Source organism: Chelonia mydas, chromosome 12 (genome assembly GCF_015237465.2).
Source record: "Chelonia mydas isolate rCheMyd1 chromosome 12, rCheMyd1.pri.v2, whole genome shotgun sequence".
Taxonomy (NCBI): domain Eukaryota; kingdom Metazoa; phylum Chordata; order Testudines; family Cheloniidae; genus Chelonia; species Chelonia mydas.
In genome coordinates this window covers 38,638,675-38,663,007 of record NC_051252.2, presented here as the reverse complement: position 1 = coordinate 38,663,007, position 24,333 = coordinate 38,638,675, and the positions used below count along the sequence as shown (strand labels likewise).

Below are 24,333 nucleotides of genomic sequence, written 5' to 3'. Positions count from 1 at the left end.
AGCCATGGAAATCAAAGGAAACCTCTGACTGGCTTTGTTGGGCCTTTCAGAAGTTTTAAAGAGGTGTTCGAATGCCACTGGGAGTCCCAGCTTGTCCCTTTTCTCCACGTGACCAACTTAAGCCATCCTGGCTAGTAATTTAGTTGTGTCAAGAACTGTTTCCCTAAATGCTCCTACACTGAGCCACTGGCTGGACTGAATCATAGACAGAAGAACCTCAAACCAAAGTTACAGAGAAAATAATTCAGACTGTGACCCAGTGGCCTGTGTCCCTATTATATACTTACAACAGTGCTTAACCAAGTTTGCACAAGAAGGGCAAGTACAAGAAGATGCTTGAGAGATGTAGTACATAAGGTCTGCTTCAGAAAATCACGGGGCCCCTACACTCAAGATGAGATGTGTATCAATGGCAAAGAACCTGGGGTTTCTCTGGAGGGACTTGTGAGTGTTATCACTTTACACAATTGTCACGAGTGAGCTGAGATCCCTACGATTTGTTGCAGTTCCTATGAGGTGATGGAGAAGCCCAAACTGGAAGCATTGCACGCTCAGTGAGAACACGTGCAAACAGCCTGCTCATTGCCCAGACTCAGCAAGGCTGCCCTTAGTTTGAAAAGGCAGAAGCATCCCAGATTTGATGGTACTTCTTGCTTTCTCCGATTACGTTTTACTCTCAATCTGTTTCTCCATCATTTCTCTGATCCCCCTTTCCACTGTGGAATGTCTGGGGGGATTTTTCTACCCAAAAATAAAGGGAAAGCTATTCTTGGATGTCCCCTCTCTTCTAAAGCCCTAAATGGAAGGACTTTAGGGGTGTGTTTCGAAGAGGCCTTTTGGCCTACATGAAATGTATTTGATAGCGGAATGGGGGTTTCATGACCACTGTAAAGGGATCTGGCAAGAACTCTGAATGCTATAACAAGATTCAGTAACATGAAAAACAGCTACAAGGGCTGTTGTTTTTTTTAATAAGCTCAAAGTAAGAAGCTTAAAAGAAATGAGTCATCATTCTGAAATGCACATCAAACAGGTTAAATAACTCTTACTTTCTTAACGACATATTAATCAAAGTGCACTGATTCTTGAAGCAGATTCTGCTACCATCGAGCCTTCTATCTTCTCAGCCCTGATGCATGCATTAAGAGAGTTTTATTCTGACAGATCCAATATAGCAATCAATAAAATCTTATTATATGGAGCTGAGATACAAGGATTTGCAGCAGGATTTATGCACTACCTTCAAACCCAGTGCTATTTCATGTGTCTGCTTGAACCTGTAATTGAAAATAAATCTCCCCATATACACCAGATTCTAATTTTCTGGATGTATGGGCAAATCTGACTGGAAGCCAGCCTTCCCTTGGGGACAATGCAGCTCTGCGATCTTCTCTCTCACACTATTTCAGGCCATTGTTTTGCCAGATTCCTCAGGACAAGGCAGCCCTGGATTCGATAGCACAGCAGAGAAAGGATGCATGGGTCAGACCAACAAGACTTTGGGCACTATACCGCTTTTGGAATCCATACAATCCCTCAAATCCTTCTGTCCCCCAACGAGGACTACTCAGGACTACATATTGGCTGCCTTGATGAAGATCATCACTTATTCGGCAACGACACTGTAAACAGCTTTTAGCCTGTACAGGTACTAGAGAGCTTGGGTGGATGAGTAGAGGAGCAGGGAGGAGGAAACAGAAGAACATAATGTTGGCAATGACCAGGGTAATATTTGTAGACCAATATTCTTCAAACCATGGGGATTGCTTTGTGATGGTGCAGGGGATGCACATTTGGGTCTGAGTTTATCTCTCGTTCCCCAGCCCTGCTGGGCTAGCTCACGGTGAAGGTATCACACTGAGAAGAGAGGGAGGACCTTATATATTTTTCCTGTGGATTTGTCTTGCTCTGCTAAGACTCAGCCCTGCTCAGGTATATAACAATAGGTGGATACCCAGCAGTCTCTGGAAATGGCTGGAGGCCTTTGATCTAGGTAGCTCTATTGATAGCATTAACACAACACAAATAATCAAATTCACCCAAACCAAAGTGAGTGAGAGAGACAGACAATGGCCCCGGTGCAAATCTAATGAAATGAAGGGGAAGACAGTAGCAGTAAATAACCTACATGACAACAACAGTTCAGACTCTTCTCAAAGGATCATGGGATTATGCATGTCATGAAGTATTGCCAGCAGCAGGGTTTTTTTTAAAACACTGATTACTTTAGATGTCTCTGTCCCGCCTCTTAAAATGAGAACATCTGTAGAAGGATGTAGATATGTATTTCTTGAATGATGAATCTATGGGCTTGTCTCTTGTTTGGAGAAGGATAAGGGACCATAGGTATTACTGTTGTGTTGAGCTCCTTTCCCCTTCTTGGTATAGCTTTCATCAGGAGCACTGGAGGGAGCTGTACCTTGCGTGAAAAAGGCAATGCTTTAGGGGACTCGTGGCCACACTCGGCAACATCAGTTTTCACTTCTGTAAACAGGGAATGATCATCCTCAACCCACAGCATGTTTTTGAGAAATGCAGACTCCATGGTCCTGCCTCAGTGCAGGGAGCTGGACTAGAAAACCTCTTGAGATCCCTTCCAGCCCAATGTTTCTGTAATTCTGTGACCCAGACCTTCTCCTGTCAGAGAGGAAGAAGGGAGTTTCATAAAGGAGCTTTTGGTAAAAAGGGAAAACAGGCCACCGAAGCAAGAATTAACCCTGCTTTCTTTTTCGTTTTTCCTCCTGTGCTTCCTGAGAAACATACGGCAGACACATTTACAGAGACACCGACCAGACAAGGAGGAGAGTATTGGGCAAGGCAAGCGAAGGGAATTGGGAGCACCCAGAAGAGCTGAAGAGACTGATCTGCCTGAAGAGTGAGCCTGTAGCTGCAGAAAGTGAAACATATGGTCGCTTGACAGATGCCGGCAATAGGTAGTTCTGCAAGTCCTGAGCTGTTACACCTTTCAAGAGTGTTTAGTAAATGGGATCGGGCTTTAAAAACACTAATCCTATCTAATGCGGATCATCCAGCCTGAGAGTGGTGCGTCTAACAATGGTGTCAGCTGGAAGGACTTGATGGAGAATGAAGTAGTAGGGAGGAAGTTATGGTTTAGTAGGCATACACTACAACAGTGAAGTCCTCTTGATTTCAAATTACCATGAGTGGTTTGGGACCAATAGCTACCAGGCAAATAACAACCTTGACATGGAAACCTATGGGATGAAGTAGCTTTTTGATAAAATAATCCAAAGTTTTTGCAGACTCAACCTGAAGGATTAATTTTGAATACATTAAATTGGTCTATCCTCCATGAGATGGTTGATAGCAAGACACTGCAAAGCACATGTCCCTGTAGGTGAGTCTACGAGAGCCTTCACCATCACAACAAGAGATCTCAGTGAACAACCAGCCTCCTTCTTCTGTGCCTATGTTTAGTGGTGCCTTAATAAAGAACACAATGGGGTGGAGAACTGACTGGATACCCTTTTTTGAGGGCACAAAAGAATGAAATTGTTGCCAGTTGCCCTTCACTGATGATTTTTTTGGGAAGGATAATAGCATTGATACTGTACACAAGCCGGAAGTGATGAACTTGAGCAAGCATGCAGGCATTCCAGCTCTCGGGACTTTAGGAAATAAAGAAATGTTTCCAATGTACATCAACCAGGAGAATTTGTTTCCCCATTCTTGCTCTCTGGTGGATTACACAATGCACAGGGCTAGAGGGGAGTTTGTATTTCTGCAAATTCTACATCTCAGCTTCATCCATATCATCCTGATAATGAAACCATTGGGAAGGGGGGCTAGTTCCGACTTCCTTTGATATGGGACATTATGCTTTTTGAATCAAGATCAGTTAGGAGGCTAGATCACAAGAGTTCTCTATCTCCGCTGGATTCTCCAAGAACAATGAGACTTGACTGGCCATCTTGAGAGATTTAAGGTTGAATTTGCATAGCGATGCATGGGATCTGAGTGCACAAAGCCTGTTATCTGGTAACTGTATCAAACACGACACACTTCTCTGAATACTCTGCAGTTGCCACTTGTCATGTGTGAAGATCAGCCCATGATTTGCATTCTCTGCCTTGTTCTACCATCATCACAGATTTTATTTTATTGTTTACTACACTCTCAAGTGTCATGAGAGCCACGGACAGTTGCATGGTTCTCCCTTCTTCTCATCCTCATTGTGTAGACAGAGACATGTCAAAGATGTGCCTTTGTTTGGATAGACCCGTCACAAGGTGTAGCAAGAGTGACACTCTGTGCTTTCCCTTGCAGTAATTATTCTTCATTTGTGGACCTGCTGGTTTCTAGGATTGTCATTAACAATCAGCTGAATGCTAAATTACAGCTCAGGAGTTATGAGTGATAGCACTGCACACTGTTTCCAAGTTTACTCTTCTCACATCTCATTTCTACTCCCGCTGAGCACACACTTCCATATGTCCTTGAAGAGTGCTTGAAAAACCTTGTCAATAGCCTGCGATCACACTAGGCTGGGTCCCTCATCCGCGCTAGACATCTGCATGTAGTGGTACCTGGGACACAGATTAGGGTTTTAGCATGCTAATGCTAAAATGGGCTTTTATCAGTGCTAGAGAGATGTTAAAACAGTTCAGAAACTGAAGAATCAGAAGTATCTTCCCTCATCCAAGAGCTGTGTCCACATGCACACACTTATAAATATTAGTGCATTATCTGTAAATGATCACTGTACTGTAGCTATATTTTATCTCATTTGCATTCTAGCAGTATGCCCTCTACTGCAAAGTTAATGAACTCCAGTTAACACATTCAATTCATTCTTAAAAGCGCTCTCAGTAACAGCCACCTAGCTACAACATACAAAAGCTTTGGCTCTATTGAATGGCTTCTTTCAAGTATTGGGAGCTCTCAATCTTTCAGAATGAAAATAAATATTCATTTTCAATAAGCAAACATGATGGTCTAGGAGGGGCTATGGTTTCACTGCCGATATAGCACCTCTGGTTATTTGAGCCACACTAGCCCTGGAATAAGCCTGCCTGCATGACATCTGCAAAGGATGGGGGAAAAGGTCCGAAGAAAAAAAATGCAAGAAAGATGGGGCTGGGGAAAACAGAAAGAAAAAATCTAAAAATCCCCCCCGCTCCTGCCAACATTGCCACAAAAATATTAAAGATGAAGCCAGACTTGGTGGATTGCTAGCGGGAAAATCTCCCAGGCACCCTCCGACCCGTCCCTCACCCACTGCTGTTCTCACTTCCCCCAGTATTCCTGGCTGATAGGCTTAATTTGGCTAGTGAAAGGGTTAAGTTTAATTTATACTGATTTCTATTTAATATCATTCTCTCCCCGTAGGAGCCGGCAGCTGTGAGCTGATTGTACTCTCTCATTATGCAGTCTGTATCGCTAATGGCCTGTGACAAAGGCATGGCATCTTCCAGGCCTTACCCCCGAGAGCCAATTAAACACACATACTCCCTTCCTGTTTGCAGCACATTACAATGAAATTAAACCGAATTTCAGAATCATTTTCTCCTAAAGACATCTCTTTACAATAATTAATGCATGCTATTCTTTTGCATTTGAAATATTCATCAGGAGCGTTGACTAAAAATTTTTCTAAAGCTGATTGCCCTGCACTTTGCAGTGCCTGCTGACACCGTGTCATGAAACACCGCTGCTGGCATGATACCAAGATCAGTGGCAACACTTGCAGTATCGCAGCTCCATCATTAAGTTTAAAAAAGTAAAGCTTTTCTTATGCAACACAAAATAAGCAAACGGGCCACAAAGAGGGCACCAGAAACTCAGCTCAGAGATGGCACAGCTGACCTGCAGCCAGGGGGGAAATGGAAAAGCCAGTCCTAGTTATGTTTAAAGCCCTGTGTGAATACAAAATTTGTATCTGCATCCGATCCACAAAAACGGTCCACGGATATAAAACTGCTATCTGCGGATTTGCAGTGCTCTGGTTGTGTTAGGGTTGGGTATATGGAAATTTAAACCCAACCCAAACAACCCTAGCTGGTTTGCCACCCACAAGATTAATGGTCAATCAGGCTGGATATAGAGAGGACAAATATAGTGTGTGACTTTAGTCTATAATTCAAAAAGCACATTGCCACTAATAGAGATAATGGGAACAGAGCAATACAGAGATACTACCTGGCCGATTTAACATGCCAAACACAACTTCACAAGGTGTCCTGTGGCGTCGTTGCACTGAGACTCACTTTGGGACTGGGCTATTTTCTTACTGTACCTACATTCAGAGTGCAGCTCCGTGGCACCAGGAGTGCGGAGCTTTGGCTGTGCACATTCTGAGTTTATTCTTCTTTTCTGTTCAGGAATTGTCAGCAGCTTCTCATTTTCTTGAATTTGTTACTGCACATTAGTCGCCAACAGTTCTGGGAAATAATGCCTGATTGGGAGACTGGGCATGAGTGTTTGAAATTCAACCTGCGCTGGTTTGGGCTGAACCTAGACATTACATGGTTTTGTTCATCAGATTGCTGCTATCAGAGCCTGTTTTAGAGCAGGGGTTTCTGTTTCCTGCTCAGAAATAGTATACCATCACGGCAGGAATGGGACCTGCAAGCAAACTGTATTGGTGCCATCGGAGACACTTGTAACTTGGTATCCAGTACAAAATGAATAGTAGAGCTGGGTGTGAAACAGTTTTCCCATTCAATGAACATTTTTGAGATTTCAACATTTTTTCCTTTCCCAAATCAGGGAAAAAAGTCAAGATCTCAACAACTCTCATGAGCCAAAAATCCAAAACAAAAACCAAAAAAATCATTTGGGTCAATGAAAACGTTTTGTTTCAATTTTGACCAGTTTAAAAACTAATTATTTTTCTATAATTAGCTTAAATTTCCAAATAAAAGTTTGTTGTGAACTAGAAAACTGGAATTTGTTTCAAAAACATCAAACCAAAACACTTCCACAATTCCAAATTTTTTTGAGTTTTGAATTTGCTGACACTGACCTTTCCCATGGCATTTTAAAGGTTTCATTGAAAAATTCGTGACCATGTCCTGCAGTCCTTATTACAGCATTTCCTGCATCTTCTTTGTTCTTCATTCTACAATCCATTGTTTTAAATACTCAGCCAGGTTTGCCATTGCTGATTATGTAAACCAAGCAAGTTGTAATTATGAAGGGCCCAACCCCACTGAAGTTAATGGAAGTTTTGCCATCATTTTCAATGGAAGTAGGATCAGTCCCCTATGAACAGTGCTAAGTAATTACTGTTTTTCAGGTTTCAGTTCAATAGATGTATACATATTTATCAGCTTCTCAGGTTTGCAAGCATACAGACTAAAACTCTCTCTGTTGCTTAGGGGTGGGGCGTGTTGACTGGCACGGGAATAGCGAAACTGAAGAGCCTATCTGGACAAGCTTCTATTTCTGAAGACAATCACAACCTGGGAGAGCCCACCCACACCCAGACAACCAAGGACTCAGCCACATACTCCAAAAATGGCGTGATATGCCCACCCACCCACCACATTCTTCCCACAGCTGGGCACTGTGGCTGTGCCTTGCTTCCAGCCAGATGGGAGAGGGAGAAAAGATCTGCAGGGTGCCCCCTATTGAAACTGGTGTTGGCACTGTTCCATGAACCGGCCAGCAGGAAGACCCCTGTGGAACAAACCGACTTCCCCTCCCCTCCTGCTGTTCATGCACACCCCAGTGGGACCAGCACAGTACCTGTTTTGAACCAGCCGTCGGGTGTGAAAGCTTCTTTTGTTTCTTCAGGTCTATTCCAGTATTCTCGAAATACTGTAGGCCCCTTAACGAAAAGCTCCCCTTCTTTGCCATCTAAGCCGGGGGTCACCTAGAGCAAATGAAGAACAAATGCATTCTCCAAAGCAGTGACAAATATTCATACATCAATAGTGATAGCCACCTCAGATTTCCACCCCTAAGCTACAGCTTCCTCAGTGACAAGGCTCAGAGAGGCAGGGAGTGCCTTTGGAACTCCCTCTGATTGTGAGCCATGATGTTCTCAGTCCATCTGCTGTATCTCTTGCTTTAACTGAGAAGCAGAGAGAGGACAAAGTTCTAAGCTTATGTAAACACCTCCTAGCTCAGATGGGATTGATGTTTATGCATAGTTATTGATACACATGAATTGTCATACTGAAAACCCTCATCTAGCTACTTTGGTACCCGAACCCTGACGGCAGCCAATGAGAGCTTCTTCCAGAGACAGGGAGACACCTCCTTAATGCATCTGGCCAATTGTGAAACAACATCTCAGCAGGGAAATGACTTCCTGATGGAGATGACCTTACTTGCTGATGCACAAAGGCTGATGACCTTCGCATTTTTTACCATACCTAGATTTACAGATTCAAGGGCCATATGGGACCACTGGGACCACCTAGTTTAAAGCAATTATTATTCTGTTCAGATCCTTTTTTTGTTTTTTACTCGTTAAATTATTTGCCTCAATAACATGCTGCAGCAGCCAGTTTCGTGGGCTATTTATGCTGTAAACCGAATTCAAAAATGGGTTTCCTCTTAGGTGTTTTACTTTTGCTACTCAGAAAGCCCAGGCCCCTGCTCTTCCCCCAGCAATACGGCTGAGTTGCCTGCATCACACAGGTGCCACATGTCTGAGAAGGGATAAGAATTTATGACCCTAACTCCTCACCACTAGTCCCACATTCCCTTCCTCTAACCTGAACAAAGAGCTTCTGACATGGATTAACTGTCTGCTCCACTACTGTGATGATTTCTAGGTTCAGAGACGTGACTGGAAGATGGATACCCTGTTCTGCTCTGACATACAGAGCTACATGGAAACATAAATACAGGAGGGATGAACAGTTACTGCAGGAGGTGGCAAAAGTTATTCACAGTTCTCAGACTTTGTAAATTAAAATGCCAAATCTAAAGGTAATCCTCTCTCCTGGAAGAGAGGTTCGTATATATCTATTATAGATTTGTTCTCCTTAACCGTCCCCCAAGGAGGAAACGTGGTTAACACACTTTCAATAGTAGGATTCTTTCCCTGTTGGAGACTATTTGTATCTCTCTGGGCCAGCTGAGCTTGGCCCTCAATTCTCCAGAGGAGAGCAAGCTCTCTTGGCTTGACAAGCATTTTTCCTGTGGTGCCTCTCACCTAGCATCACGGGCAGTCTCCTACACCATGCCATCAGTCGTGCCTTCTAATTTCTTGTGACCTGTGTTCATAGATTTCCTTTTATCTCATGGTGCATCTGAAATGCCTGGCCCGGCCTTCCTTGCTGCGGGAGCCAGTCACAGAAGCAGTGCAGCAACGTGAATGGTTTCTCTGGGACATAATTTGAGGAGCCCTTCGAGTGTGAGCATGACAGCGTCTCCCTGTCAGTGTGCTGCACAGCTGATCCATGTCTGCAGAGAAGTCTGTTCATTGAGTATGAATGTAGGGAGGGAGGTTCCTTGGCCAGAAGAAAAGGCTCTTGCTGCTTGTGTCACATTTCCTGCAAGGGCAGGTGTCATGCACTGCTCTCGAGCTACCCTTTCCAGTGCCTCCAAGATCACCACGGGTGTGCACTGCAAAGACTCACACCCAACCTTCCGGAGCTGGCAAGGCAGTTCCTGTCTAGTATGGAGCCTTTGATGGGGGGAAATAAAGATGACGAGAGAAGATAGCCTGAGTTGGCCATTAGAGAGCTGTTGCCAACCAGTCTGTGTGTCTAGCAGTGACAGCAGCCAGCTTAGCTGGGATAATTTTGTGGGTTGGTGGATGGCTCAGCCTTTGAAATGACAGCTGCAGAGGACACCAGACACCAGCTGGGCCACTTGGCACTTCCAGCAACCTGTCGCCTGGCATGGGAAAAAAGCGAACTCCTGCCCTCCTGGGGAAGGCAGCAGAACCTTCTCTTTCGACCTGTCACGGGACGCTTGGCCGCATCCTCCAAAAGACTGTAACCCTGGTATAATTAAGGTAACACCAGATCCAGAGAAATATACTGCAGGAGCACCCTGCAAAATACACAGTTTGATAAGTCAGGTCAGAGCTGCTGACCGACTTGCAGGCTGGGAGAAAATAAAGCAAGACCAAAACCTAAGCTTTTCTGGTAAACGGCCGGAGGGTCTTCACTTACTCAACCCTAGCCTGGATTGCCAGAGGCAAAAAGGCATTACCATCTGACAGCTGCTTGGTGAACGAGCTGATGGGTTTCATTTTAGTGTCCACAGCACCAGCGCCTCTATCACCACTGGCAGAACTCTGTATCCAATTTCTTTAGAAAGGCCAGGAATGGAAACTGTACTCCACCACACTCCATTGGGGTCCCGCCAGGTCAGGTGTGAAGCACATTACTGGATGAGGGAAGGTAGCATGGGGGAAGCTTGCACTGCTGCCTGCTGTGTGGATAATTAAAAGACTTCACTTTGCAGAGCTGACAGTGCGACACCTTTCATTTTTGTGAAATGGGACATGAGAAAATGAAACCCGATGTATTCTAGAGAGTGGCAGGTGTCCTTTCAGCTTCTCTAGAATGCAAAGGCTACAGAGACACCTCAGCATTCTTCAAACCTGCATCAGCAAGTTCTGAAGCTACGAATGTAACATGATGATCCCATGAATCTGAAGAATCACAGAAAGTTCGCCAGACAAGACGGGACACTGGTCTGAGCCAGAATGGTAACGCAGCTGTCCCTAAAATGTATATAGCTTTATAACTGGGAGGATGCAGATGCATAAGAGACAACAAGTGCAGTGACAGAGGTTGTTGTGGGCTCTGCTCATACACAGCCTACTCCCGAGGATCCTCATCATGAATATCCATAAAGGAAGTTTTTCAAATCACTTAGGTACTGTAGCTCTTGCAACACAGACAAGATACTGAAGTCAGTTCTCACAGGTGGGGCTGCTCTGATACACCCAGGGCCCTGCCTTACAGTGACTCCGTGGCTGCGGCTCCAAAAGGTGTGCCCCACAAACAGTGTTGGGGCTTTTTGGGCATCGTGCCCAAAGAAATAAAATAAAGTCTGAAACACGCAGCGTGTCAGGCTTAGCACCGCCACAAAACTGTCAAATGGTAACAAAGGTTTTCTACTTCAAAACACCAGAAAGACCTTTTCTTAACCACATTTGGTAACTCATTTCCCTGGGAAAGCCCAGCTTAGAGGCCATGTGCAGTTTTACAAGGAGGGCTCTCTTCACTCCATTTTCCTGCTGGTAAAGTTGTGGCATCAGACGACAAAGCAAGTTGTTCAAAGTGATTCAGTGACTCAGCCCAGAGTAGAGCTCTTTTCACTTCCAGTCCCAGGCTCTAACCATTGGATAACACAGCTTCTTACAAATGATGCCAAAGAAGCGTCACTTTGGCTTTAAAAATAATCATTTCTCAAAACACATGCTCCAGTAAAACCAGTGAGAGTTTCAACTGGATCTAAGCACTTGAAGCTACATCTCAGCTAAAAATCTAAAAGACAGAATATATATTATCCCCCATGTACATGCATTTAATTAATGGTCTGAGCCCCTGAACTCAAGTCCTTCATCTGAAAGGTTGCCCCTCAGTTCCAGAAAGGTGGATACAGGAGACACTGAGAATGACTTTCGAACTCATTAGTAGCTGCATTTGGTTATTCTGCAGCTCCCACTTGATTTGATGTTTTCTTTTCTTAGATGTTGAAACAAAGATTGATGTAAATCAGGCAACAGCAACCTCTTTAGGCACAACCCGTCCAGCACTCTACAAAGAATAAGCTGTGCTGCATTGCAGTGCAGGAATGTGCCTGGGCTTTTTCACCTGTCCTTATAAAAGGTCTTTGCAGAACACTTGCCATGTCCCAAAAGGAAGGGAGGGTATGTATCTTTAGCTACACAGGTGAACAATCCAGCGTGGTATTTACCTGCACGCTGCTCCTCCTTGCATGAATCAAACCTTGAACAGGCTCCAAATTTCTTGTCATATCAACTAAAATTTTGGCAGAGGCTCAACCCACATCTTATCTAGAGCAGAGCTCCTTGGCAGCAGGCACCTCCCTGTTGTGTAATTTAATGATGTTATGGCTGGCTTGCAAACAGTAAAACAGAAAGGCCGTGACGTTATCTTAATAGGATTTTGCTTGCTGAACTCGGAATGTCACTGGCACTGCTCCCCAGTGTCCAAAGAGGATGCAAACCACTTGAGTGCCGGCAGCTCATGTTGCTGGAAAACAGCATAAATTAAAACTCAGGGTTCAAGGCACTTATCAGTTACAACTGCTCACCTTCGACACAGGCCCAAATCATAGGCACACACCAAGCCGAACACTCCACTACATGTTTCAAATTCCGGGCTTTCACCGCAGCATCATACAGCTAGCTAGCTAGCTCCTCACTCTGTCAAATCTCAAAGGTATCCTTTGTTGATACACTGGATCTAAGTTACACGCAGCTGCTGAAAGCATCAGATTGCTAATTGCATAGATATCCTATTCTCCAAGTGCCATATTTTAATGCACGTTTCAACTGCTTTGTATTCTAGCAACTTTAACATTCAGACAGCGTGCCCTAGAAGGCTGGCGTTTGATAGCTTTCCACTGTAAACCGGATTCAGCAAATTGAACTGGACCTGCCGACGCACTAGATAAGATTACATTTTCCACACATGAAAATAAAAGGTTGTAATAAATCCTCTGAAGGAATAAATCCGGGTGATTATAAAATGCGTATTTTCAATGCTTCCATTTTACCTCTTCATTAGCCGGAAGCAACAGCGGCTTGTAAATAGGTGGGAGTTCCCACTTGGCAAGTAGCCCTTTGATTTGCTCAGAGTGGCCATTTGTTTTCCTGCAAATCCTGATGCATGTTGCCCCTCTCTGTAGGGAGCCACCGGAGAGGAGTTTATAGTGGACGTTAATGGAGGCAGACCTTTCATCAGAGGTAGCCTTGCACTACGGAGCAAAGGGGCATTGCACAGTACCAACACAAAGACAAGCTTTTCACACAAAGCGCGAAAGTTGAACGTGTGTTTCAGTGGAGTCCCGCTGACGCCCTCCAGCCACCCCTCACCAAGGGTCTACAGGCACCATTTTTCCAAACGAGTGCCGGATGCATACGGCCCACAGTCCACAGGCTGCAGGCGGGGAAGTCCTGTTTGATAGGCCTCATAAAATCTTCTCACAGGGAAAGGCCAGCTCCAAGAGATCTTGTGAGGCCTGTGACAGCAGCAATCCCCTCCGGAACCCTTTACGATGGCCAGAGGCAGTAGGTATGCGTGTGTTACACCTGGGTGGGGGGGAAGGAGGAGGGGTGAGCGAGGGGTGAGAAGAAAGCTTCTTTCTACTTCCAAAGCTTGAAGCGCTTCACATCTAGAACATTTTAGGCATTCCACATGGATAAAGAATCTGCCTCCCCTGTCCTTCTTGGTGCCCCCTAGTCTCCTGTCCTTTCTCCTCTGCCTCTCTTCCACACCACCTGCTTCTTCTCTACGTGCCCAGTGCCATGGATCTCCCTTCACACCCTACCTTGCACCTGCTGCTGCAGCCCTCAAACCAAAACCACTGAGCTTACACCATGTGCACTCCCATCTCCTCCTCCTCCCAGTTCATGTCACCCTGGTTTCCTACCCTCCTCTTCATGCCGCTCCATACAGACCATCCCCCGCCCCGGACTCTACCTCTCAGCATCAACCCCTGGTTTCCTCATCCAGGAGGCTGCATCTCCGGCTCAGCACTTCCCGGATTCAGTCGCACGTCAGTTTGTCTTCACCAGCATTGCTGCATATGTTTGTGAGGTGAGCTCTGTGTAAGTGTGGTCTGGGCTGTAGCTGCAGGTCCCTCGAAAATTTCTTGTAGCAATACAGTCCTATGTAAGTGAGATGGTCAACATCCTACTTCCTCCTTGCTTCCTGGCCTAGCTCACTGATCTCAAAACATTAAAACACAACATAAACATGTTTCGCTCATGGACACAGACTTTAATGAAAGCATGATGGGACCAGTGTTCAAGCTGATGCTTCTCATTAACAACAGACCACAGTGTGAACATCTTACACAGACGAGAGACTTCCCCACTCACAGGAAAAAAATCACTGCAACCAGCATTACCATCTCTACAGTGCACTGCACTGAATCAGTTCTGGACTTTCCTTTTCTTTCACTGGAAATTGAGTATTTCACTAGATAAGAAGTAATTATAGACAAGTTCCTCTATCATTACAGTGTGATGAGTGTCACGCAACACAGAGTGCTACCAAATAGTGACCTTGAAGAGAAACCTGAGTTATGAGAGAATCTGCCTATGCTAATTAGGACCTGCAGAGATTCAAACTCAGACACTGTGCACAGAAGGCAACATAATCTCAGCACACAGTAACTGAAGACAGTGATAATGCCGATGTTTTCTAGTGGGACATATGTCATAAATGCACCAGCTGTGCCCTCCACAATCACTGACAGCATATGAAAAAAAGCAGCAAGATCATTTAAATTTGAAAAAAAATGATTCTTAACAACATATTCCCACTTCCACAATCAGTATTATACTGTGCTGGCTAACTGGGCTTGGGGTGTTTCCTCACATTACATTTGTAAGTAAATTATTTTGAACCAAGTAATCATTAAGCAATCCCACCTTTTTTTAAGTGTCTAATAAGGAGACAAAAACTAGGACATGTGCTATAGGCAACAGTCATTTTACTAACACTCTCACAACTAATAATTTTTTTAAACATTAGACCACGGGGAAAAAAACTATTTGTAACAGAGCAAAAAATTTAACTCAGACCCTTTGTACATACTGTACATGGTATGGCTGTACAATACTGGCTACAGAGCGGTCTCTATGCACTGTATCACACAGAAAACTAATTAACCATATGCCACGGCAGAAAAGAGCTGCATTTGGCCCATAATACCACCCAGAGGAGCTATAAGAAGTCTTCAGTACTGGGAGCTCACTAGCCAACGGCTGCTTCTATTTCCGTGGCCGCTTCTGCACGCTCAGCTCGATTTCTACACCTGCAGAGCAATGTTTGCCCCTAAGGCATAGTTTTAGAGCTCGACATTTTATTTCAGTGACTTTCTCCCTGTCACCCACCTCCTCTTGCCACACCCACAGCAAAGCTCCCGACAGCAGGCAGAGTTTATGCAAAGCCTCATTTACCATGTTGCTCCACACCTCAATCCTTTCCGAAGAGCTTCCGTGCATTCGGCGCCTCTGGAGACATTCTCCAACCCCTCGAAAGGGCATTACCTAATCTGAAGATTCCCAGAGTCAAGAGTGACTGCAGAGCAGCGTGCTACTAATACATGAAACCCTTACTGTAACCCCTAGCCACCACCTAATGACCCCTCCCCAGCCTAGCTATACAGACAGCCCAACGTAAGCCCAAACCAAGGAGGTACTAGCCTCCTGTGTCCCTTCGCACAGATAGCCAGCTCGATGAGTCTTCATTCCCAGCATCTACTGGAAGTCCGAAGGAGTGGAAAACCAACCTCCCCCTGTGCAAGGGGCAGGCTGGACCCATGAGCTCTGCCTGAAAATGCCATCTGTAGAAAGAGAGGACGGAGTGCATGGCACTTTCAATCACCAGCCTCTCGCCGAGGGTGCCAGCTGTGGTTTTGGGATGCAGGCTCCTGTCCTCTACAAAGGGGTCTGAGACCATTAATTCATTTGCAGAAACCAGCTACCAGATAGCACCTTTTAATCACTATCTACCTGGGCCAGATTTCAGCTGATGTCCTAGTGGTATAAGGTTCGCTAGCATATTACCCGTCTCCTAGGCAATCAGGTTTCACAGATACATTCATAATTAAACATTCCCCATTAAGTTCCATGTTTTGTGCATGCATTATCTTTTCTGTGAGCATTGAGTCCTGCAGCATCCTGCAGAATGCAAGCAGGAGGCAATTTAGACACAGTACAATTTTCTTCTTGCTGGAGGAAGGCAGATTTCTGCTCCTTAGGGAGAGAACATAGAGCAAAAAAACCCCAAAGCCCAGACTAATCTACAAGGCCACATTTCACATCTGTTTTTGCCATGTTAACTCTTCGTAAGAGGACTGGGAATAACACAATCAATTTATTTTTCATCTTGGAAGGTTATAAATTTAAAAGCAAAGGGGCAAAAGCAAGACTGACTTGCAACATTTTCACTTAAAAACGAACCCTGTACTTACAGCAATTGCTACTATGTTTGAAACACAAAAGCAAATGTATGTTTTCCAGTGATCCTGATCTTTAAAAGTTACTGCACTGATTCACGCCAGATGATCTCGCAAGAACCACAGTAAACAACCAAGACTGAGAAAGATCAATCATCTTTGCAATTATGTTATGGACAAAAAACTTCTTGATCTACACTAACACCATAACTGAGAAGTGTAACATTATTCCAGAAATGCCAACAGCTCCATAGTGCTGCCTTGCTTGTTCGCAGTCTTCAGAAAATAATAAATGAGGCGAGATGTCAGCCCATCTTCCCGCTTCCCGCGCACTGTTCATTAGAGAGATATTTCCGAGGTGCACTTGCAATGCCTCTTTTGATTCTGTGCTGGGGGCAGGCAGCCAGTCTCTCTGAGAACCAGGCAGAGAATCAATCAACATCCTGCCACTGTTTGCTTTTCAGAAGCCTTACTGAGAAGTTGAGGTGGACAGAAAGGATATGCTGCAGGTGGTGGCCCCACAGGTCAATGTGTAAACCGACCTCTGCAATCTGAGCTATGTCACAAGCGTGAGTTTGACAAGTCTCATCCCAGCCCACCTTCAAGACTGCACAGCTCAGGTCATGTTCCACCCACTTCCCGACCCCATTCTGCCAGTGACCCCAGCCTCAATGCCCGCTCAGCTCCCTTCCTCGTTCTTGAGGATTTTTTCCTCGTCTACCAACCAGAATGCCCTCCTGATCCCAATTCACCAAGTCACCACCTGGTCCTCGCTCAAATCCGTCCCAAGGACTCTCTTTCTCCTGCCTTGCTCACAGGAAGTTAAATGCAAGCACTTCAAGTTACTTCTTCTTGCACTAACTGTCGGCCTACCCAAGCCAGTGCTAGCAGCCCCTCCCTTTCACTCGCACTAAATTCACTTACAACACTGACGAGAGAAACTTTAAACAAGCAAATCTGCAGTCTGATTTTTCTGAATGGGTCTCAGATCACAAGGGATGAGAATTGTTTGAGAGCTGCATTAACCCCCCAGTGGCCTGGAGCGTTACCCCCTAACTCCAGCAAGGATCAATCTGTGATCCAAGAACCTCTTACTGCCAACTGGCAAGGGGGTGCAGAGGGGTTACAGGGCTCTCTTGGGTTTGGCAAGTACACTTTACTGCACCATAGAGCGCCACATGAGGTCTCAAATAAAAGCTGGTGTCACACCAGCCATCAATATCATTGCAAAACGGCAAGTACGGAGGTTGTGCAAGAAATTCTGTATCTACACTGAAAATCCTGTTCTTAAAGTCTGTGTCTAGAGACTAGTCACCAGCAACGATGAAAAACAGGTTCTCTCTCAGACAGGAAATGTTTATGTTGTAGCACAAGGGGACTCCTGCAGGGTCTGAAAAATGGCTGGGAATCATTGGAGAGATGCATTGAAAGCTCAGTGACATAGAGCATAACCCCCATAACACCAGCAAGGACCAATGTGCTCTGGGATTTCCTCACACCGCACAATGCTGATTGTGCTAGCAGGGAATTTCAGGGATACAGTGAATAATCTGAGCCAAGGCCCATGTTCTACAGGTCATTCCTCCTTAACAGAATAAAGGACAACTACAGCAAGTGGAGTTTCTTACACATTTCCTCCCTCTTTCCAGACTTCTAACTCCTGTCCCATAACCAAACTTCGTTCTCTTGCTCCACCAACCAGTGAGCCGGGGACTAGCTCCCTCTCTAGTTGACTCCCAGCCTGTCTTTTGCACCCCAATAGCAGAGGGGACGTCCGGCCTAGTGCAACAGCCACATGCAACACATCACAAACGACGCCCAGCAAACAATATTCTTTAAAAATGCCTAAAGATCTCCGAACAGTGATGGGTTTGCAGCTCCCACTGGCTTTTGTTATCAGAAATACCGTGCAAGCGGCAGGCTGGGAAGGTGTTTCAGTTAAAAATCATTACCTCAAAGAACACTATCCACACAAAAAGAAAAGGAGAACTTGTGGCACCTTAGAGACTAACAAATGTATTAGAGCATAAGCTTTCGTGAGCTACAGCTCACTTCATCAGATGCATGCCGTGGAAAATACAGTGGGGAGATTTATATACATAGAGAACATGAAACAATGGGTGTTACCATATGCACTGTTGGTACCATACACAGCTGCTACTCTGAAACCTGTAACGAGAGTGATCAGGTAAGGTGAGCTATTACCAGCAGGAGAGAGGGGGGAGGAACAACCTTTTGTAGTGATAATCAAGGTGGGCCATTTCCAGCAGTTGACAAGAACGTCTGAGGAACAGCTGGGGGGGTTGGGAATAAACATGGGGAAATAGTTTTACTTTGTGTAATGACCCATCCACTCCCAGTCTTTATTCAAGCCTAAGTTAATTGTATCCAGTTTGCAAATTAATTCCAATTCAGCAGTCTCTCTCTGTTTTTGAAGATTTTTTGTTGAAGAATTGCAATTGGTTAGTCTCTACGGTGCCACAAGTCCTCCTTTTCTTTTTGCGAATACAGACTAACACGGCTGCTACTCTGAAACCTGTCACTTTTAGGTCTGTAATCGAGTGACCAAAGAGATTGAAGTGTTCTCCGACTGGTTTTTGAATGTTATAATTCTTGACGTCTGATTTGTGTCCATTTATTCTTTTGCGTAGAGACTGTCCAGTTTGGCCAATGTACATGGCAGAGGGGCATTGCTGGCACATGATGGCATATATCACATTGGTAGATGTGCAGGTGAACGAGCCTCTGATAGTGTGGCTGATGTGATTAGGCCCTATGATGGTGTCCCCTGAATAGATATGTGGACACAGTTAGCAACGGGCTTTGTTGCAAGGATAGGTTCCTGGGTTAGTGGTTTTGTTGTGTGGTGGCTGGTGAGTATTTGCTTCAAGTTGGGGGGCTGTCTGTAAGCAAGGACTGGCCTGTCTCACAAGATCTGTGAGAGTGATGGGTCGTCCTTCAGGAGAGGTTGTAGATCCTTGATGATGCGTTGGAGAGGTTTCAGTTGGGGGCTGAAGGTCATGGCTAGTAGCGTTCTGTTATTTTCTTTGTTGGGCCTGTCCTGTAGCAGGTAACTTCTGGGTACTCTTCTGGCTCTGTCAATCTGCTTCTTCACTTCAGCAGGTGGGTACTGTAGTTGTAAGAACGCTTGATAGAGATCTTGTAGGTGTTTGTCTCTGTCTGAGGGGTTGGAGCAAATGTGATTGTATCGTAGAGCTTGGCTGTAGACAATGGATCATGTGGTGCGGTCTGGATGAAAGCTGGAGGCATGTAGGTAGGCATAGCGGTCAGTAGGTTTCCAGTATAGTATGTGACCATCGCTTATTAGCACTGTAGTGTCCAGGAAGTGGATCTCTTGTGTGGACTTGTCCAGGCTGAGGTTGATGGTGGGATGGAAATTGTTGAAATCATGGTGGAATTCCTCAAGGGCTTCTTTTCCATGGGTCCAGATGATGAAGATGTCATCAATGTTGCACGAGTAGGGGCATTAGGGGACGAGAGCTGAGGAAGCGTTGTTCTAAGTCAGCCATAAAAATGTTGGCATACTGTGGGGCCATGAGGGTACCCATAGCAATGCCGCTGATTTGAAGGTATACATTGTCCCCAAATGTGAAATAGTTATGGGTAAGGACACAGTCACAAAGTTTAGCCACCAGGTTTGCCGTGACATTATCGGGGATACTGTTCCTGACGGCTTGTAGTCCATCTTTGTGTGGAATGTTGGTGTAGAGGGCTTCTGCATCCATAGTGGCCAGGATGGTGTTTTCAGGAAGATCACCGATGGATTGTAGTTTCCTCAGGAAGTCAGTGGTGTCTCGAAGATAGCTGGGAGTGCTGGTAGCGTAGGGCCTGAGGAGGGAGTCTACATAGCCAGACAATCCTGCTGTCAGGGTGCCAATGCCTGAGATGATGGGGCATCCAGGATTTCCAGGTTTATGGATCTTGGGTAGCAGATACAATACCTCAGGTTGGGGTTCCAGGGGTGTGTCTGTGTGGATTTGTTCTCGTGCTTTTTCAGGGAGTTTCTTGAGCAAATGCTGTAGTTTCTTTTGATAACCTTCAATGGGATCAGAGAGTAATGGCTTGTAGAAAGTGGTGTTGGAGAGCTGCCTAGCAGCCTCTTGTTCATATTCCGATCTATTCACGATGACAACAGCACCTCCTTTGTCAGCCTTTTTGATTATGATGTCAGAGTTGTTTCTGAGGCTGTGGATGGCAGTATGTTCTGCACGGCTGAGGTTATGGGGCAAGTGATGCTGCTTTTCCACAATTTCAGCCTGTGCACGTCGGCGGAAGCACTCTATGTAGAAGTCCCGTCTGTTGTTTCGACTTTCAGGAGGAGTCCACCTAGAATCCTTCTTTTTGTAGTCTTGGTAGGAAGGTCTCTGTGGGTTAGTATGTTCTTCAGAGGTGTGTTGGAAATATTCCTTGAGTCGGAGACGTCGAAAATAGGATTCTAGGTCACCACAGAACCGTATCATGTTGGTGGGGGTGGAGAGGCAGAAGGAGAGGCCCCGAGATAGGAGAGATTCTTCTGCTGGGCTAAGAGTATAGTTGGATAGATTAAATACTCACCAGCAATCACACACCACACAACAAAACCACTAACCCAGGAACCTATCCTGGCAACAAAGCCCGTTGCCAACTGCGTCCACATATCTATTCAGGGGACACCATCATAGGGCCTAATCACATCAGCCACACTATCAGAGGCTCGTTCACCTGCACATCTACCAATGTGATATATGCCATCATGTGCCAGCAATGCCCCTCTGCCATGTACATTGGCCAAACTGGACAGTCTCTATGCAAAAGAATAAATGGACACAAATCAGACGTCAAGAATTATAACATTCAAAAACCAGTCGGAGAACACTTCAATCTCTTTGGTCACTCGATTACAGACTTAAAAGTGGCAATTCTTCAACAAAAAACCTTCAAAAACAGAATCCAACGAGAGACTGCTGAATTGGAATTAATTTGCAAACTGGATACAATTAACTTAGGCTTGAATAAAGACTGGGAGTGGATGGGTCATTACACAAAGTAAAACTATTTCCCCATGTTTATTCCCACCCCTCACCGTTCCTTAGACGTTCTTATCAACTACTGGAAATGGCCCACCTTGATAATCACTACAAAAGGTTACCCTCCCCCCCGCTCTCCTGGTAATAGCTCACCTTACCTGATCACTCTTGTTACAGTGTGTACGGTAACACCCATTGTTTCATGTTCTCTGTGTATATAAATCTCCCCACTGTATTTTCCACTGCATGGATCCGATGAAGTGAGCTGTAGCTCACGAAAACTTATGCTCAAATAAATTTGTTAGTCTCTAAGGTGCCACAAGTCCTCCTTTTCTTTTTGCGGATACAGACTAACATGGCTGCTACTCTGAAAACTATCCACACAGGTGCTTGCAAGCTTACAAACCTACTGCATCTTAATAGAGCTGCTACTGGGAGTTTTGCAACTCTGCCCAATTGCAGCTGAGCAGACGAATGCAGGATCTCCCCTCATGGAGATCATGTACATTCTCCTTTCTAGTGTAAAGGAGCCTTGCAAGCTGCCATCATCACAAGACCATCTTCCCCAGAAAGAGGCTTCTCTTCTTTCCACCCACCCATGAAATCACTCCCTCACAGGAAGAGGCCTCTGCTTTCAACCTGCAGCATGACGTGTCCATCGACACAGGAAAAGACTGCTCCCCCCTTTCACCCACAGCAAGAGACCCCATGCTTCAAGGAACAGACTGGTGTCCTTTGCTGAAACATACAGAAAATGGCTGTCCCCTCCAAACTATAACTCATCCCCATAGGGAAAAGTTTGGCCTCCCCTTCTATCCATAACAGGGAACTCCCGAGAGAAGGAAAAATACATTTCCCCCATTCTCAGTAAGTGCAATGTTTAATAAAAGAAAAGCACTGCACATATGTCGAAAATGTGTCCCAGGGCAGCTAGAAAGGAGACCAAACTGGCCAGCTTTCAGGATAGTAAAATATATGGCCTGACAATATCTTCTCCCCAGATGGGATGGCAACTCCCCTCTGTCTTAAAGTATAAACAGCCAATTTTATTTTTAACATTCATTTAGAAAAACGGTTTATGGCTTTGTAAACTGAGGCCCCTTAAAGAAATCAGCAATCTCAGAGGGCTTGTCTTCCCTCTTGAATGCGTGTAGCACTAGACATCCTGGGCATGGTGGAGAGGACAGGGGGTCTTTTAAAGAGCTGTTACCCTTTGTACAGTGACCGGACAATTGCGGGCATTGCGCGGCTCCAGGTGTGATTTCCACTCAATGATTCCTGACCAAAGCTGCGCAGTTTAGAAGTGTAAAAATGTTGTTTCTAGTGGTCAGTGCAGCAAACTCTCCCAGAGACCCTTCCATTACACAGCTCAACACCAGGAATCTGGAATCTGCATTCAGAATGTAATTTACACTGTTGTGGAAATCAGGAGAGACCCCAGCTCCCTCTCCCAGAGCTGGGTTGGATCTGCAGGGCTAGCTGGAGAGAGAAGGAGCAAGAACTTATTTTTGTCAGAAAAGGCAAGAGATGCGACTGACCATACAAACAGAGCAGAGCCAGACACTAAGCTCCCATGGGCCACGTAAACACCTGGAGAGACAGACAGAACCAATCATGCAAAGTAACTTTTCTGACCATGCTCTTATCGGGGGCTCAATACTGCAAGGTGCTGAGCACCATCACCTTGACTGGCATTAAGGGTGCTCAGGCCCTCAGTGTCTTACAGGATTGGGTCCTTGATGGGCAGCCCTGCAAGGAAGCCTGTACTCTTCACAGGTGAGCTCTTCATAGGGGGTGTCAGATACCTTGGTAACCAAGCAGCTCTTCCCCTGACTCTGTGAAGATCTTAGATCAGGGGTGGGCAAACTTTTTGGCTCTAGGGCCACATCTGGGTGAGGAAACTGCATGCAGGGCCATGAATGTAGAGTTGGGGTGCATGAGGGAGTGCAGGGTGCAGAAGGGGGTGCGGTGTGCAGGAAGGGGCTCAAGGCAGGGGGTTGGGGTGAAGGAGGGAGTGTGGAGTGCGGCCGGGGGCTCAGGGCAGGAGGTTGGGGTGCAGGAGGGGTGCAGCAGGGGGGTCAGGGCAGGGGGTTGGGGAGCAGGCTCCAGCCCGGCGCCGCTTACCTGGAGCGGCTCCGGGGTGGCACCGGCGCGCAGCGGGGCTAAGACAGGCTCCCTGCCTGCCCTGGCCCTGCGCCGCTCCCGGAAGCGGCCGGCACCACATCCCTGAGGCCCCTGGGGGGGGGCAGAGGGGTCCGTGCGCTGCCCTCCCCTGCGAGTACCTCCCCCAAAGCTCCCATTGGCCGCAGTTCCCCATTCCCGGCCAATGGGAGCTGCGGGGGGCAGTGCCTGGAGGGGAGGGCAGCACACGGAGCCCTCTGCCTCCCCCCCGCCATGGGGCCACAGGGACATGGTGCGCGGATCCAAAGCCCACCTCTGTTTTAGATCAATACAAACAAGAGACACACCTCTTGTACACGCTGACATAGTGAAGGCAGAGGGGGCAGCTCCTGATGATGGGATGTGTTATCTGGTGTCTGGCAACGACCCACAACCCTGCAGCTCCTCTTCTGTGCCTATATGTAGGTGTAGGCAGCAGTCAGGATGCTCCTAACAGAGGGCAGAGACCTGAAGGGGGGCCAGGAGGAGGGGCCAGGAGACACTGGCGGCTATGTGGGGAAGAATGGCCAGAGCAGCGCCGTTTCCCGTCCAGAACGACATCTTGCATATGGATAAGCAACGAGATAATTACGATCTTGAAAAAGGAGAGAAGCAAAGCCCCGCTGCTGCAGCATCCTCCGGCTGCCAGCTCCTTGCAACCCATACGTCCCGCGTAGCTCTCTTTGCAGCCTCATCATAAGAAAATTACTTGCCATAAAAGCCCTGGTTAAAGTGTAGCATTATATACAGCTGTGAAGCCATTTATCTATTGATAGACCCCTATTGTTAGGGACTGGGGGCTGGCTCTCGTGTAAGTGAGCAATTTGGAAAAAAAAACAAAAAAACCAACAACCCCCCACCCCCAAATAAATAGAGAGAGAGAGAGCGAGAGAGAGAGAGCGAGAGAGAGAGAGAGAATACCCGTCACGCTTACAGGGTTTACAGGCTTGTGCCAGCTGGGAAGCTACAGCGTATGAAATATGCATTGCACAGAACAAAGCAAACTGAAATATTCAATGGTGGAAAAAAGTAACCCTTTCCTGCATGCAGC

At 46.0% G+C, this 24,333-nt stretch overlaps 1 protein-coding gene across 9 annotated transcripts in view; it reads right to left on the bottom strand.

The window, feature by feature from the left end:
- ACSF3 (acyl-CoA synthetase family member 3) overlaps nucleotides 1-24,333 on the bottom strand; it is a 105,281-nt gene that overhangs the window by 38,417 nt on the left and 42,531 nt on the right. For 8 of the 9 annotated variants that reach the window (XR_006285168.1, XR_006285167.1, XR_006285169.1 and 5 more), the window contains exon 7: nucleotides 7,711-7,837. The exons of the other annotated variant lie outside the window; for it this stretch is intronic. Coding sequence is in view for 5 of the 8 variants with exons in the window: in XM_043526207.1 (XP_043382142.1) it covers nucleotides 7,711-7,837 (127 nt within the window). In the remaining 3 variants the exon portion in view is untranslated. The remainder of the gene's footprint in view (nucleotides 1-7,710; nucleotides 7,838-24,333) is intronic. 9 annotated transcript variants of the gene reach the window in all.